Source organism: Ananas comosus, linkage group 12 (assembly GCF_001540865.1).
Source record: "Ananas comosus cultivar F153 linkage group 12, ASM154086v1, whole genome shotgun sequence".
Classification (NCBI taxonomy): Eukaryota; Viridiplantae; Streptophyta; class Magnoliopsida; order Poales; family Bromeliaceae; genus Ananas; species Ananas comosus.
Window position 1 is genome coordinate 747,408 of NC_033632.1, and position 17,802 is coordinate 765,209.

At 38.2% G+C, this 17,802-nt stretch overlaps 2 protein-coding genes across 4 annotated transcripts; both read left to right on the top strand.

Moving 5' to 3' along the window:
* On the top strand, window positions 6,414-11,089 carry LOC109718622 (histone-lysine N-methyltransferase, H3 lysine-9 specific SUVH1-like). 2 transcript variants are annotated; one of them, XM_020244932.1, is made up of 3 exons: window positions 6,414-6,561; window positions 7,127-9,296; window positions 10,377-11,089. In XM_020244932.1, the coding sequence occupies exon 2, from the start codon at window positions 7,161-7,163 to the stop codon at window positions 9,246-9,248; it is 2,088 nt and encodes a 695-aa protein (XP_020100521.1). In that variant the 5' UTR covers window positions 6,414-6,561; window positions 7,127-7,160; the 3' UTR covers window positions 9,249-9,296; window positions 10,377-11,089. The 2 variants fall into 2 exon arrangements, with proteins under 2 accessions (XP_020100521.1, XP_020100520.1); XM_020244931.1 differs by having other exon boundaries at window positions 7,146-9,296.
* Window positions 12,254-17,758, top strand: LOC109718624 (endoplasmic reticulum-Golgi intermediate compartment protein 3-like). 2 transcript variants are annotated; one of them, XM_020244938.1, is made up of 13 exons: window positions 12,255-12,619; window positions 13,344-13,417; window positions 13,825-13,908; window positions 14,022-14,102; window positions 14,467-14,547; window positions 14,953-15,045; window positions 15,344-15,523; window positions 15,604-15,671; window positions 15,747-15,798; window positions 16,291-16,344; window positions 16,493-16,582; window positions 17,167-17,233; window positions 17,334-17,758. In XM_020244938.1, exons 1-13 carry the CDS (start codon window positions 12,481-12,483, stop codon window positions 17,423-17,425), a joined length of 1,155 nt encoding a protein of 384 aa, XP_020100527.1. In that variant the 5' UTR covers window positions 12,255-12,480; the 3' UTR covers window positions 17,426-17,758. The 2 variants fall into 2 exon arrangements, with proteins under 2 accessions (XP_020100528.1, XP_020100527.1); XM_020244939.1 differs by lacking the exon at window positions 17,167-17,233 and having other exon boundaries at window positions 12,254-12,619.

Here is a 17,802-nt window from a genome sequence, read left to right on the forward strand (position 1 = left end):
TTATATGAACTGAAGTGACCCTTAAGACTCCTTGTGATGAATGTTTGCAACAGAGATTCAACTTGGGGTCATTTTTGTTCGCAGAGAAATATCCAAATATCCAATTTGCAATTGGATATGCAAAAAATTGTGCAAAACTTAGTGGACCTAGATGTCAAATCCTTAGTTCGTATATATTATTTTGTGAACAATCTCGAAGTATTTGTATGATTTTTCTTTGTCAAGTGGTTGAAACTTGAAACTTGAATCCTCACTTTCCACTCTCCTTTTTTTAATCTTTTCTCAAATATTTGTGGTGGTTTCTAACAACATAAAACATGTTATATCGTCATGATAATTAATCACGAAAATTGTAAAACTCTTTTTTGCTTCAATGAATGCTCTATAATTGGGTCCTGGGGAGAAGCTTGCTCGTAAGTGTACCCGGACCTCGAAGTCTAATAAATGAATTAATCATTTGGCTTACTTTTGCATTCCGCTTCCATTATGAGCATTTTGCCAATAAAAATGTTTATGCGTTTGTAACGGTTCATAAATAAGATTCCAAGCATAAGTTTCACTTATTAAGAATTTGTGATTGTACCAAAAAAAAAAGAGTAGTGCTTCTGCTTAATAACTCTATTTAAAAAGGATTTAGCCAAATACTATTTCACCATATAGTAAGATTAAAAAGTCTCAACGGTCGTTAAAATTTAAAAAGTTAAATTGTAGAATTAATAATCATATATATATATATATATATATATATAGTGCGGCTAGGATGCTTATGGAAGCACGGAGGGCTCTCGTGCTTCCACTTTGTTTTCGATGTTCGGACTTTCGAATCGACGATCGGCTCCGTTAGACTTGATCTAGAGTATTTGAAGTATCTAGAAAATAAATTTTGCGATTTTTCGATATCATTTGCCTAGTGATCGAAGTGGCTCAAAATCAACGGCTGAAAATAAAAATCTTACAAAATATGATGATATGACATTAAAATTTTAGATCAAAGCTATTGATCTTGTTTTATATGTTATAAAGAATTTTCTATCAAAATTTCATGTGATTTGGATATTTCTACACCGTTAAACTTGCAACTGGCTCGCCACGGCCATTAAAGTTATTGATTTTGAACCCCTTCGATCACTAGGCAAATGATATCGAAAAAACACAAAATTTATTTTCTAGGTACTTCAAATACTCTAGATCAACTCTAACGGAGCTGATCGTCGATTCGAAAGTCCGAACATCGAAAACAATTTGGAAGCGCGGAGGGCTCCGTGCTTCCATAAGCATACCAGCCCACTCTATATATATATATATATATATATAGTTGAGCTGGAATACTATCGGTAGCAAACGAGTTCCGTTGCCATCTATTTGTTTTCGATGATGGAGCCTTTAAATCGATGATCGGTATCGTTGAAAATTATCTATACCACTTAAAGTATTTAGAAATTAAATTTCATACTTTTTCGATATTGTTCTCTTATTCATCAAGTGGGCGTAAAAATGAACAGCTAAAAATGAATATCTTTTAAAAAGTGATGATAGGAATTTTGTAATCAAGATCGAGAGTATAGATCTTGTTCTAAATAGTTTAAAGAATTTTCTACCAAAATTTAATTGATTTGGATAACTTTACACCGTTAAACGAGAAAACGTCTCATATCGACTATTAAAATTACAAATTTTGAAACCCTTTGATCATTAGGTCAATAATGTCGAAAATATTTGAAATTTGATTTCTAGATACTTCAAGTGATATAGATCATATTCAACGGTACCGATCGTCGATTTGAAGGTTTTATCATCGAAAACAAATGAATGACTACGGAGACCGTTTGCTACTGATAGCATTTCAGCTCAACTCTCTCTCTCTCTCTCTCTTATATATATATATATATATATATTAGAAGTATGGAGATCTCTGCGCTCCTAGGCCGTTTTTTATAATAGAACTTTTGAATCAATGATCGATGAAACTCCGATAAACTTGATTTAACGTATTTGAAGTATTTAGAGAATATTTTTTGTGATTTTTCGATATNTATATATATAACTGATTTACCAATCATACACAAAAGTATTATTAAACTGATAAACATATTTGGAGTTTAATCAGAAGTTCACTTGGTCAAATATGCAGCGCACACCAACCCAGGCCAAGTTAGATAGGTTTCTGGTCTCGACGGAGTGGGACCATTCTTTCCCACTTAGCAGGGTTTCCGCGCTGCCTAGGATAACCTCTGATCACACCCCGTTACTTCTCACTACAGGAAACCGACATACTCCGCGGAGATTCCGGTTCGAGAGGGTCTGGCTCTCTAAAGAGGATTTCTCCAACAAAGTTCCATTTTGGTGGAATGAGGTGGCAAATAAGGAGTCGGCTATCCTCACTTTGACGGCCAAACTCAGACACTGTAGGGTCAGGATGAAGGAATGGTGTAAGACGAATTTTCACAGTATAGACAACGCTATCAAGTGCCTCCAGGTGGAAATCCAACGGATTGACCAGTTGGAGGAACGGAATATCCTGACGCAAGATTTACGGGACAAACGGGTAGACCTCGTATCTCAACTCCAGATAATACTTAAGGAGGAGGAAATTCTATGGAAAACGAGAGCGAAACAGCATTGGCTTAAAGAAGGGGACAACAACACAAAATTCTTTCATGCGGTGGCGAATGGACGGAAGCGAAGCAACACAATAGAGTGTATTGAAGATGACACGGGTAGACATATCTCCAATGACGTTCAAATGAGGGCCCATTTCTTTCAGTCCTTCAAACGACTGTTTGGACAGGAAGACGATGGCCCTACTTCAATAGGAGATTGGGGTGACTTGTATAGTGAGGACACCCTAGATAACCCGGGAGCCCTTACTACTCCTTTTACAATGGAAGAGGTGAAGAAGGCAACCTTTCAATTGGGCGGTGAGAAGGCACCTGGACCGGACGGTTTTCCTCTTATTTTCTTCCAACACTTCTGGGAGACAGTTAAGGAGAACATTTTTAATATCTTCTTGGATCTGCAAAATAACGCGTTGCTTACGACCTCGACAGATTATGCTTACGTTTGCCTCATCCCGAAAAAGGAAGGAGCGAGTAAAGTCAAACACTTCCGACCGATAAGCCTCATAAATGGAATTCAGAAGATCATATCGAAAGTGCTGGCGAATAGACTTGCGGCCATTTTACCGTCGATTATATCTCCGGCCCAGTCGGCCTTTTTGAAGGGTCGTTTACTAGCTGACTCCTTCGTTACTGCAAGTGAACTCCTTAATTGGTCTGCTAAAGCCGGTAAGGAGTGTGTCAGCATTAAAGTCGATTTCGAGAAAGCCTACGACAACGTGAGATGGAACTTCCTGCATGTTATAATGAGGTGGCTTGGGTTCAGCGAGATTTGGTGGTCATGGATCGAACAATGTATCTGCAACGCCAAAATCGCTGTATTGGTAAACGGAACGCCGACAAAGTGGTTCAAAACTAGGAAGGGGCTGAGACAGGGAGACCCGCTTTCCCCTTACCTTTTCATCCTGGTGGCTGATTGTCTTGCTAGGATCACGGAAGCAGCTAGGAAGAATAACCTGATTCGTGGAATCGGGCCTTCGGCTAATTGCCAGACAGTACTCCTTCAGTACGCAGATGATACTTTATTTTTCTCGGAGCCAAAGAAGGGTGCAATGCGGAATCTGCTGTTCATCTGGAAGATTTTTGAATGGGCCTCAGGTCTCAAGATAAATACGAATAAGACGGAACTAGTTTACCTGGGACCCAACGTTAGTAGAGCTAGTAGACTCGCCGAAATTTTGGGATGTACAGTAGGCAAGCTACCATTTCGGTACTTGGGGCTGCCTCTTCACACCAGAACCCTTCGGAAGGAAGATTGGGTCCCGATTATCAATCGTATTCAGGCACGCATAGAGGGTTGGAAGGCAAAACTCCTCTCTCACGGGGGTAGACTGATCCTGGTCAACTCAGTACTTTCGAACCTACCGCTTTTCTACTTCAGTATATTCAAAGCGCCGCAATGGGTGCTGAACCGTATAGAAGGTTTGAGAAGAGCATTTTTCTGGAAAGGTAGCTCGAAAATTACGGGAGGCTCATGTCTGGTGAGTTGGAAACTAATTTGTAGAAGCAAAAAAGAAGGGGGGCTAGGAGTCAAAGACATGGAAGCAGCGAATACGGCTCTACTAACCAAATGGTGGTGGCGCTTCTTCAAAGAGCCGAATCAGCTATGGGGGAGGTTGATTAAATCTTTATATTATACCAGAAGAAGGCCGTTATATGAGGGAAGAGCCTTCCGACCCCACTCCCAGTGGTGGAGAAGTGTGGTGAGATGTCGAGAAGTGTTCAGATGTGGTGTTTCGTACGTGCTCGGCAACGGGAAAAATATTAGGCTGTGGTCTGATATTTGGATTGAAGAAACCCCTCTCAGTACTAGATTTCCAGGTATTCATTCCAGCGTTGCCAACAAGGAGGCCACAGTTTCAAAATGCTGGAATGATAAAGGGTGGAGATGGCGTTTTATAACCAGAGCCCTTATTGCGAATACTGACAGCGACGCCCGCCGGCAGAGGACTTTGCTCAAAAATCTGATTGCTCAGTATAGTCCATCGGATGCACCAGATACAATTAAGTGGAGATGGACTTCGAATCAAATCTTTACGGTCAAATCGCTTTACGAGTTCATCACTGATGCAGGGCTGAGAGACTCCGTCTACGTTCATCTCTGGAGGCTCAGAATTCCGGTCAAAATCAAAATTTTCATTTGGATACTTCTCCGCGAGAGATTGCTTACCGCAGACAGAATTATCCGAAGAGGGGGCCATGTCGATCCATACTGCATTTTTTGCGCTATGTTAGCAGAAACCAGTGATCACCTTTTTCGGGAGTGTGTATTCGTCAGATACCTTCTACTTTGTACGGGAGTTGCAGACATAAGCGGATCGGAAGTAGGGGGTGCCAGGAGGATTTGGGCTGAATTAGGTAACATACACAATGCCGAGTTGAGAGCAAAAAGTCTAACCGGATTGGCGGCAATCTGGTGGGTGGTTTGGACAGAGCGAAACAACAGGATCTTCTGCGAGGGGAGTCTTAATGCTATCCGGGTTCTTGAACGAGTCACTTCTTTGATCACAGATTGGATTGAGGCCAGGTAACCAGTTTCTTCGGACTGAGGAGTTTCTCCCTCTCGTATCTTATTTGAATGGGTTGCTATAGGGCCCTTTTGTATCTTAGTTGTAAGGGTAGCTATAAGGTAGTCTAGTTTTTCTTTTCTGTTTTTGTAATCGTTGGTTTCGCCTCGGAGGCCCTGGCTGCCTCCAATATGTAAGCCTAATTCATTTTGCTTAATGAATGAAGCAGGTAGCAAGCTACCTATTTCTCAAAAAAAAAAAAAAAACATATTTGGAGTTTATGTCACGCTTCAAACGTGTACGGTTAATGTTTGTCTATATTGTGTAGAACTATTTACCTATCTAGCCTCTTTACAAAAAAATATTTCCTATCTAGCCTTCTTTTGAAAAATATTCCGCATCTAGCCTCATTTTCAAAGATTAAAGAAAAAAAGAGAAATTAATACCTTTAATATATATTAAAGGGTTAAGTGGAGGAAATTATTTTTTTCTCTCTCCTTCCCCGAGATCCCTTCTCACTCCCTAATTTTTGTGTATAATTTATCTCATATCAATTTATTTCAAAATAGAAAATTTTCACATGGCGCATCAACCAATTCTAATCTTTTTATATTTTGATGAAAATATTATGCATGGTTCGAAAGGAGTTGATTATAATGATCTTGATCCAAAAACTATTTGGATTTCTCGTATTTTAGGTTTTAATACATTAAAACATGAAATTTATAGGCCGAATGGGATTAAAATTATTTTGATATAAAAATTAATAGGAGATGAGAGAGAAAAAGATAATCTCCTTCACTTAACCCCTTAATATATATTAAAAAAATTTTTTTTTTTTTCTCTAATCTTTGAAAATGAGGCTAGATGGAGAATATTTTTCAAAAGGAGGCTAGATAGGAAATATTTTTTTATAAAGAGGTTAGATAGGTAAATAGTTTTATTGTGTATATATTAGAAAAAGGAAAAAAAAAAAGAAGAAAGAAACCAATTACATTTTGAAGTACATTTTGCACCGTTGCAAAGTCAGCAGAGGACAAGCGTAATCTAGCTTCTAACTATCGTCAACAAGCGGTCGACAGATATTGGGCACCACGAATCTCCAAACAATCCAACGGCTCCCAACCCATCAAATGGCAGAGCTCATTGTACGAACTACGCCACATGCGGACCCGTGCAATCGACCGTCCAATCACTCATTCTTCAATCTCCACCGCATATTCCCCCTCCGCATGCGGACGCCGTCCGTACAAAACTCGTGTCTCCCCGTCAAAGCCAGGGCCTCTGTCCCTAAAAACAAATCCATTGAAGGGAACCCGAACGCTGGTGAGGCTTCTAAAATAGATCGAGGATCCAATTCTCGGATTCTTTTCTAGGGTTTTCACCGATCTAAATACGAGCAAAAAATTGCAAATTTCTAGGGTTTCCGGCTCCTCGAGGTAATCCCCTCCCTTTCCCCAAATTTCCTGTGATTTACTCGCCTAATTTATCCACTAATTTGATCTCCGAAGCTATTTTTTTCGTCGAATTGCTTCAATCTCTTCGACCCACTTCGAAAATCCGATTTTTTTTGCTCACGAGCTTCCAATTTTTCTGGATCTCTGCTACGTTCGCCGGTTTTTTCTGGTTTTTAGTTTGCTAGGGTTTGGTTGGTTTTTGTATGTTTCGTCGAATATATTCCTTAGCTCTTTTCTAGGGTTTCACTGTATGTGTAAATCCTCACTTTTGTGCCTTAGGAACTTTTTCTAGGTTTGTTCTTCGTTTTTTCTTTTATCTCTTATTTTGTAGTTTCATTGAGAAATTTTCTCTCTGTTTTTTTTCTTTTTTTTCCTGATGATTTTAAACTATTTTATATGGTCACTTTGTTCTTTTCATTTCTACAGTTAATCATAATTTCTTTACTATTGTTGTTACTGCTTCCTCTTTGTATGTATATATTTTTCACGCTTAGATATTAATTATATGTTCAAATTACGTTTTTTATAGTTGCTGAGAACTATATAGTGATCTTTTTGTTCTACAGGTACTTTGGTTTGCTATGGGGAGGCACCCGAAGAACCCGCAAGGTTCAAACCAGGATGCTTTGGATGTAAAGCCCTTAAGAACTCTGGCTCCATTTTTCCCCGCCCATTTGGTGTTCGACAACTTTAACCAATCAAGCAATCCACCACTAGTTTGCATAACCCCCTTTGGTCCCTCTTCGGGCGATTTTGGATCTCCAATTCCTTCTAACTTTTCCCCGCCCGTTCCGTCTTTTGCCGCTGCACAACCTCAAGTGACTCCGGTGAAAAGACCAAGAGGACGGCCTCCGAAAATTGCTAGTAATGGATCTAACGGCCCCATCAAAGCCACGCCAATCTCTGCGTTTCACACCCCGCCGAGCTTCACTGAAATGGACGAGGAGGATGAGTCCATTTTCGTTACGGAGACCTCTTCTAGAGGCCGGAAAATCAAAAGGCCGTCCCGCCTAGGGAGCAGCTCTGCGGAGCGCTCCGATTCGGCAAAAGTCAAGAAGGTCAAGCCTCTTAAGCCAGTAAGGAAGGTACCGGAAAATGAGATAGCGGCCCTCAGGGTTTCGTATAATGACCCTAGGGAGAATGTGGAGGCGATCATGATGATTTTTGATGCACTGAGGCGGCGGCTTCTGCAGTTGGACGAGTCGTCGAACCTGAACGGGCGCCAGGATTTAAAGGCCGGGGCAATCATGTTGGCTAACGATCTCAAGGCTAATGCAGGGAAGAGGATTGGCCCAGTACCTGGCGTTGAAGTAGGGGATATTTTCTATTTTAGGATGGAGATGTGCATCATTGGTTTACACGCCCCTAGCATGGCAGGTATTGACTACATGACCGCCAAATTCGATAATCAAGATGATCCCGTGGCAATATGTATTGTTTCCTCCGGCGGTTACGAGAATGAGGAAGACGATGTCGATTTCTTGATTTACACTGGTCAAGGAGGTAGCACCAAGAACGAGGACCAAAAGCTTGAAAGGGGAAATCTTGCTTTGGAAAGAAGCTTGTACCGAAAGAACCAAATTAGGGTTGTGCGGAGCGCGAAAGACCCCAACTGCCAAACCGGGAAAATCTATTACTATGATGGGCTCTACAAGATTCAGAACTCGTGGAAGGAGAAAGCGAAGTCTGGTATCAATGTTTTCAAGTACAAATTGCTGAGAGAGCCAGGGCAACCCGAGGGTCTTGCGGTTTGGAAGATGACTCAAAAATGGAAAGAGAACCCGTCGGGGAGGGGGAGAGTTATACTATCTGATTTATCCTCTGGCACTGAGAATATACCTGTTTGCCTTGTTAATGATGTTGACAATGAGAAAGGACCCACTCATTTCACATATATCACTAAGGTTAAATATTTAAAACCAATCAGCTTAATGAAACCATTACAAGGTTGCAAGTGCCAAAGCGTCTGTCTCCCTGGTGACATTAATTGCTCGTGCGCGCAACAAAATGAAGGCGACCTTCCCTATAGTTCTCTAGGGTTGCTTGTGAGCCGAAAGCCTCTTATTGCTGAATGTGGTTCTTCTTGTCAATGCTCTTTTAATTGTCGAAATAGAGTGACCCAAAAGGGAATTAGGCTTCACTTTGAGGTTTTTAAGACGCGGGATCGCGGTTGGGGCCTACGTTCGTGGGACCCGATCCGGGCCGGTACATTTATTTGTGAATATACGGGCGAACTTATTGATGAGGTTAGAGTGGACATGAACGATGAGGAAGATGATTATATCTTTCAAACAGCATATCTTGGCGAAAAGACTTCAAGATGGAATCGTGGGACCGAGTTATTGGGTGAACCAAGTACGAATGAATCAACGGAAGCCCAGAATTTGTTACCCATTACCATAACTGCAAAAAGTATGGGCAATATCGCACGTTTTATGAACCATAGTTGCTCACCTAATGTGTTATGGCAGCCGGTATTACATGATCATGGTGATGAAGGGCATGCACATATAATGTTCTTTGCGCTCAAGCACATTCCTCCCATGACCGAATTGACTTACGATTATGGTGTGAGTGGCAGTAATGATGAGAGAATAGGTGGTTTTGGCTCCCGCAGAGCTAAGAAGTGCTTATGTGCATCACCAAATTGTCGCGGATTTTTCGGTTAATCCTTTCACAGGATTGACGACTATAATTTGTGCATTAACTTATATCTGGTATTTCTTTTACTTCTTTTTTCTGGTAATGTTGTTACAAATAATGATCTTCTATGCCTTGAACTTTCTATCTGTAGATTATAAGCCGTACAGTTCCTAAAGCTATTGCTATTGATCCTTTAGAATTTTTCTAGAAATTTAGTTCTTTTTATTGCTTGACGTAAAATAGATAGTGTATTTGCTTGTCTTTTGTTGAATCTTTTTCACGGCTTGATAGATAATACTATTATGTAGCACTGTTCTTGCTTCCTTCTATTTCTGTAGTTCAACCCATTTGGTTTCTTGTTAACCAAGCAATACTTACTTTTTTTTCATGTTCTAGTAGTTATTTCTAAGTGATACCAATAATCAAGCAATCTTAAATTTTTTCTAGTTCGTGACCTCTTTTGGTTAGTCTGATTCAATGTTAGTCTGGATCAATTAATTTCGCAGAAAGAATTCAATTCTGCGATATCGTGTACATAACCATTCACTTTTACCGTTCAATCTCTTCATCCTTGAAGCTTAAACCGGGCCTACTGTACTTTGATACTCCAAAATGAAAAATAATCATTCCCGTTTTAGGTCGGTCTTAACTGTTTATGGTAAAAAGTCTAGTAAAGTAAGCTTCTCTGATTTGGTAAGTTTGTGAGAGCATTTGAGCACTCGGAATAGTTACTTCGGAAGTAATATCTTATAAACATGTATAAACAAGAGGATATTCTCCAATATTCATATATTTGGAGAAATCTCTTCTATCACCGCATTTTGTGCCAGAGTCTTCTTTCAGATACAAACATCGGCAATTTGTAATTGAATTGTGTGTGCATATGCTAGCTAATCTTGAATAGCATATTTCTCCCCGGATTTCATCTCTTTTTTCTGTGCTAGTGGTAATTATATATACTTGTCATCTGCCTCTTTGCAAAACAACATATTTACTCTATGACGGCTTAGAAAATTAAAATGATTATTTTTGTGCGTAGGATATCAAGCGCTTTATGTGTCTCGCTTTTTTGAGTGTTAATAACGACAAGAGATGCATACTTGACAGTTTAATTATAATTGTCTTACTAATTTTGGATTTTTTTTCTCTACCAGATTACTTTGCCTTCCTGAAACGACGGGGTTGTGATTTGTATGGTGACAAGAACAGTGAGATGGCGCATAATCATTTGCAACACTGGATATCAAGTTATTGGTAGATTGCACTTGTTGTACTCGAGCTTTCAAGTATTACAATTGGGTCCCGAAATTTTGTTTTCTATATCAGTCTTAGTCCTTTAAATATCTTTGTTAAAATGGGTGGTAGTATCTCCATAAACACCATGTAACTCCATCCAAGTGGTGATTATGTGGCAGTTAACTGGAAAATTTCCATTCATTATAACAAGCAAATTTATAGGAGTACTAAGATTGCAAAAGAACTCGAAGATAAGGGATGCAAATTGCAAAACTTGAAATGTTGAGAATCAAACTAAAATTTCGCTAATAGATCCTAACTTTAGGACTGTAGAATGTCCGAACCATGCAGGTATTCCTTAAATTATATGGTGACTTGTAGTTAAATTGGTGAAAACCATTAGGGCTTTTCGACAAAATTCGGGGCATGTTGTGCTTTAGGTTTCATGTAATTCCTGTTGTAGCTTTTCATTTGTGTTTTTTTGTTTCTTTCAGTTCCATGTAGGTGATCCAAACTTTCATAGTTTAGCAAAATTTGTGGCTTGTGTATCATGTATGGATTTCTCTTTTCCGTTCTAAATATGTAAAACTTTATATGGTAGTAGTGTATTTTTAGTTTCTTTTTCTTTTTCTTTCCCTCTTTTCACAGGTAAAAACGTTTCTCTCTCTTTTTTTTCTTTATTTTTTTTTTCCTTTTATTCTCTCCATCCAAACAGAGTATAAATGATTATCTCAAAGAGGAAAGAAATAGTTGTCTTTCTCCAAGCAGATGAGAATTTCTCGCAGGTTTAAATTTCATTAATATTTTATTAAACCTGCAGGTTTAATTTCTCCATTAGTGGTGAATGGAGACATGCACTGTGATGCTAAGTAAATAAGACAAGTCATTATTATTTTGATAGAGTAAAATGCTTTTTGCCCTTCTATTTGCTTGCTTGTAAATGGCATTTTAAAATACTAGTTACTGTAAAATATATCTTTTTCTTTTTTAATTATGTATTTCTATATATCCATAGCACCATTTTCGTACTAAATGGTCCGACGCATATGCTGCAATTAATTGCGCGTGTAAAATCCTCCAAGTTATATGTAAAGAGTTTCCAAAAAAGGAAATAGTGAGCTCATGTAATCCAATTACTACGCTCCATTTGGATTATTTGTGAAATAGTTTTATAGGATAGTATTATTTGATTCTGTTCTCACAAGTTGAGCTTTGCAACTTTTCTAGATCATTATCCAGTTTACCCCAAAATTATCCCCAATAAAATATCCAAAAAGTGCATCCAAAGTAACCCAAAAAATAAAAATCCCCTAATACTTAAAATTTAAGATTCTAGTGCAATAATACCGTGATTTTAAGATGGTTCAAATTGTTTTAATGATATCCAAGACATCCGAAAACGAGATTATTATTCTGAGTGCTTCTTCAAAATAAATAAATAAACAAAATGATAATAAATTAAAAAAAAAAAAGGTGAATGAGAGGGAAAAAAAAAAAGGTTAAAAAAGGGGAAAATGCCATTAGCAGCCTACAAAAGGGCAGCAGTAAATCTCCCCGCGCTACACGCTCAATCAATACGAAGACTAATACTATGGGTACGTCATAATGTACCTGACCTCAAGCCGATGCTTCGGTGGAATCCGACGTGGACAAAGTATACAATACCGATCCACTGATTATCTGCCACGTACGCAATTTTACGCAATATTGCTCATCCGCTGCATTATCGGATACATTGTATGTAAGCATAGCAATGTAGCATTTGCCTTATATTTTAATCATTATTATAGAAATAATTAATTAATATCATACGACGGTGGTCAAAGGGCCAAAGGACTCTCTCGTTGCGTGTCGACGCGTCGCCTCCTCTGCGACTCCGCCGCGCTGAGATCGGAGCACTGTTTCCGCCCCGGAAACCCTAGATTTCCTCTTTGGGGAGAGAGAGAGAGAGAGGGCGGTGCTAGGGTTTGATTGCTTCGGCTAGGGTTTGTTTCCCCGATTGGATTGGATTAGTGTTTGGAGATGGAGATCCTCAACAAGCTTAAGAACCTCGACGCGTACCCGAAGATCAACGAGGACTTCTACAGCCGCACGCTCTCCGGGGGCATCGTCACTATCGTCTCCGCTCTCGTCATGCTCTTCCTCTTCATCTCTGAGACGAGTGAGACGCTTCCTCGCCTCTTCTGATCTCGCTATGTTGCGTGTTTGCTGCTTTGGATGGTTCATTGGACGCTCTGTAGTAGAATTTCCCGGAGGTTTTGAGGCCATTGGGTTGTTGGTTGTCTTAAAAATTGGATTTTTGTTGATTTACTGTTTCCTCTTCACCATCGAGACGAGTGAGACGCTTTTTGGTTTGGGATTTAACTTTTTTCCTCCTTTTTTCATCTCATTATGTAGTGTATTGCTCCTTCGTATGGTTGATTGAGTTGTGTATAGTAGGATTTTTCGAAGATTTTGGTTTTGGTGCTTTGTGGGTTCTATTAAAAATTGGATTTTGAATTGTTTTTGTTGATTTATCAACTTATTTTATAATCGGATTTAGTGGTCATGTAGAAGGCATTTGGTGTGCTTGTGTTTTATTGCAATTAGGGAAAATAGTTTTGCATGAGCGGCATTATATGGTATAATCCCAGATAGTGAAGTACTGTGATCATATCTAATGGTTGATGAATATGATATAAGCTTGATCTGACATTTTGGGATTCCTCTTTGTGTCTCTTAATTAAATATTAGGCCATACTTGGAAACTGGTGAGTCTTGCATACCTTCTTGCATACCTACATATCAATGCATACTTGTGTTCTTGTCGCCTTCCTGGATGTATCCTACATGCTTGTATAGTGTGAATCTAATCATCATTTCTCAATTTCATCCTTTTTTTCCAGGACTATTTTTTTACTCAGCAACTGAGACTAAGTTGGTGGTTGACACATCACGAGGCGAAAGACTACGTGTCAATGTTAGTACTTCACTTTCTTTCTATCAGTTAAAATTGAAATTGCTGGCTTGGTTTTAGGGCTGATTAATTATTGAAGTACATTTGGATTGTCTTAACTTTTCTATCTCCGTTTCAAACTCGTAAGAATATGTAGAAGTCCTTGATATCATGCTTTTCACCTGCTAATTTTAATAACGAATTATAACTACTCTTATGATGAGTAGATGATACTAATAGGTTTGTTATAGTTTCACTTGCCTTGTGAGTGCTACATTTAGGTTGAAATTGCAACTATTCTATATATATTTACTGGACATACCTTTATATCAGAGACATTCATATAGAGGCTTATGATGAAAATTTTTCAGCACATATCAAATGTTCATTCTTTTTGCCACGAGTATTGATGACTTTTTGTTCTCCCGCAGTTTGATATTACTTTTCCAGCTATTGCTTGCTCACTTTTGAGTGTTGATACAATGGATATTAGCGGGGAGCAACACTGGGACATAGTATGTTCACACCCTTCTCTTTTGTTGTCTTTAATTGATTATATAGTGCTGTAGATTTATATAGCCGCAACTTCAAAGAATATACTACATGTATTATATCTGTCCACTTGTAGAGGCATGACATTCTAAAGAAAAGGTTGGACCATCTTGGAAATGTTATTGGGTCAAGACAAGGTGGTGTTGGTGCCCCAAAGGTTAGTAACTTTTGTACTTATGATTAGCATGTAAGCATGTAATCTATACTTGAGAATTCCTCCTCTTTTTTTTTTCCCTGTTTTTGGCCACTATGCAGGTTATATGAATGTAGGCATCAATGTTTGAATTTGGCCTTTTTGTATAGCTTCTGAAAAGTTTTGCTCTCCTTGAAACGCTTAGGCACCTTATAGGAGCTTATGTTAATTGCCTAATGACTTGGGCAATAAAAACCTGCAGAGTGCCAGAAAAAAAAATTTAAGCAAAATATCAGCCACTATTTCTAATTTCTTGGTAACTATGACATTAAGAGGTTGAAATTCCTTGTTTAAAATTATAATTTCTTACCCTTTTTTTCTTATGTAGATTGAGAGGCCTCTACAGAGACATGGGGGGAGGCTTGAGCATAACGAGACGTACTGTGGTTCCTGCTATGGTGCTGAAACGGTATGGAAATATGGTTGCAGTTGTTTTTTTTTTTTAAATATTAATGCCGTCTCTTTAGGTGCTTAATTGTTCCTTTTTGGCTTAACCATATGATACCCTCCTATTAATATTGCCCCCTTGAAATATTAAAACCTGTTTTTAGTTTTTACCTTGCTGGCATATTAGCAAAGTGATTTATATTGGTGAAGCAACACTGCTGGAACAAGGCAAAAGTATGAAAATATATGGTTTGAGGAGTTGCTGTGTTAGATTCAATATTTCAGGGTGGCAAATAGGAAATCATGATACCTAGTTATTCACTGTGTTTTTCCTGTGTTTAGTTTTTTTTTAATAGTTTCTTTTGTGCTTGGCCGTTGGCTGTTTGATTTTCTGTAAACTCAAAAATAATTGTTTTTCTAAATGCAGTTGGATGATCAATGCTGTAATTCATGTGAAGAAGTTCGTGAAGCATATAGAAATAAAGGATGGGGTTTGTCAAATCCAGAATTAATCGACCAGGTATAACTATCAATATTGGACAATTTAAGCTTTTGATTGCTATAAATTATCAAGTTTGGCCATAGTAATTTATAATTGTTTCTCTGGAAGCTTTTATTGATCTATATATATATTTACGCTAATTGCAGATAACCCCTCTGAATTTATTCTATTATGCACTTTAGTATTGTACTTACAAAAACCCTACCCAATCTCAATCTCATGCTGACCGCCCCCTTTTATAATTTGTTCGTCCATAAAACATTAGAAAATCTCCCTTTTGTTTGATTTTGATCTTGTGGTCTTTGTTTTATGTTAGTGCACGAGGGAGGGCTTAATTGAAAAGATTAAAGAGGAACAAGGGGAAGGATGCAACATCCATGGGTTCTTGGATGTTGGTAAAGTAGCTGGAAATTTCCATTTTGCCGCTGGAAAAAGCTTCCATCAATCAAATGTCCATGTGCATGATTTGTTGGCCTTTCAAGCAGAAAATTACAATGTGAGTTGCATTCATGAACTCATTTGACTTGTTGGATAAATTGAAGATATAAAATGACTCTTTTATTTGAAAAATACCAGATTACTCACAAAATAAACAAGCTGTCCTTCGGAAAGGAGTTCCCAGGTGCTGTAAATCCTCTTGATGGGTAAGTTGGAATCTACAGTTCCTTTTTTTTTGTTTCTTTTATTCATAATTCTAATCAGTTCAATGAACATATCAGTGCGCACTGGACACAGCAAGCATCATCTGGGGCATATCAGTACTTTATCAAGGTGAGTAATTGTTGGCCTTACTGTTATGCTAGTCCTTTTATTCTGGGTAGATTCCATTGGCGGTCCTCAATATTTTAGCACGGCTACAGATTGATCCTCAACCTTTGCATCTATTGTACATTTTCATTACATTGAAAAAGGATGAAATGTTCATAATTGCCATGTAGAAAAATGGCAGCTACGTGAGCATATACATGGCAATTATGACGATGTTTTCAATCCATTTTTGGGGATGAATATATGTTTTACCCTAAAGGGCATGGTTGTGAAAAAAAAAAAGAAAAAGAAAAAAGGACAAATTTTATGAACGAAATAGTAACAATTGAAAATGTTAAATCTTGTAAAAGGCTGGGGACGATAATGCTCTTTTCTCCATGCTTGGTCGATATCATGTTATCTGGATATTGCATCTTATATGATCGGACTGGTAGGCTGTTTATGCTCTGATATTACATGCGAGTGCATCTTGAAGGATCTTCTTTACTTTCTCAGGTTGTCCCCACAATTTACACTGACATAAGGGGGCACAAAATCCACTCCAACCAGGTAAAGTTAGTCTCTCTCTCTCTCTCTCTCTCTCTCTCTCTCTCTCTCTCTCTCTCTCTTTGGTGCCTGTTATATATCTTACCTTTTGTACACATTATGATGCCTCATTTTCCTTTCTTTCTTTCCTCTATTTTTTTTCAACCCACAGTTCTCAGTGACAGAGCACTTCAGAGATGGAAATGTTTATCCTAAGCCCGTTCCTGGCGTATTCTTCTTTTATGACTTCTCACCAATTAAGGTGAATAAAAATATCCTTAATGTTAATACCGCTCTTCAAATCTTTTCAATTGGCATAGTGTCCTAAATTGTCGAAGGTATTATGACTAATATGAGAATCACCCATATCAAATCTTCAGAATTACTCTTTTAAATCAGCCCCTCTAACGTACGCCTATATATTTGTTAGAGGTGGAATGAATTTCTTGATATTTTACTGACTTGATGCACAGCTAGTTTGGTTTATCTGTTCTCAATATGATAATTTTAAGTCCCATCTACTTCTCTTATGGTGTTATGTGATGTGTCTGGTAGAGACTAGAAGTGAAGAATCGCTAGATATGAGTAGAAAAATATTTTATATTTAACATCTATAATGCAAAAGAATTATCCTTAGGTTTTTTTTTTTTCTTTTTCTTTTATTTTGTGTGTGTGTGTGTGTGTTGTTTTTGCGCGCGCGGGGGTGCTTGGATTGGTGCTGTTATATTGCAGCTAATTAGTCTGCGTGCGTGAATAATCCCAATACACTGTGATCCCAACCTCATTTATTTGCGTTTCTATTTTTTAAAATATCTGGACAAAGGTTTACTGGAACCTATGTTGCAGGTGATCTTCACGGAAGAAAACCGATCCTTTCTTCACTATCTGACTAACTTGTGTGCCATTGTTGGAGGTTCGACCTGATTTATGGATTAGTACAGTTTTACCGAATACTTACGATTGCTCATAAAGTTATTAACCCGAATTTTTGGTTACTTATGAACAATGTCCAGGTGTCTTCACAGTTTCTGGAATTATCGATGCGTTTATATACCATGGACAGCGGGCGATCAAGAAGAAGATGGAGATTGGAAAGTATACATAATCGCTTTAAGATCCGAAAACATCCGAGTGTTTCAGATTTCAGGGCTTCTTATTGGAAGAAATGATCAACAGAGAAGAGGATGCTGCTGCTGAAGCTGTACATGAACAATATTCTGGTGGCCAAACATTACTTTGTAACTTTAGAGTGCTAGTTTCTTTTAGCCCGATAAAATTTTGTGTTCATAAGTGGTATTTATTGGTTAATTGGAGATACAAAATTATATCTAAACACTGTTTAGCGAGGATCAGAACTCTCTTCTTCTTTTTTTCCTTCTATCTGAATGTTTTATTTTAATGAAAACGCTGGATTAATGTCGATATGTTTAATTGATCATTTGGTGCTTTTTCTAATAATGCAACGAAGTGATCAGCTGTAAT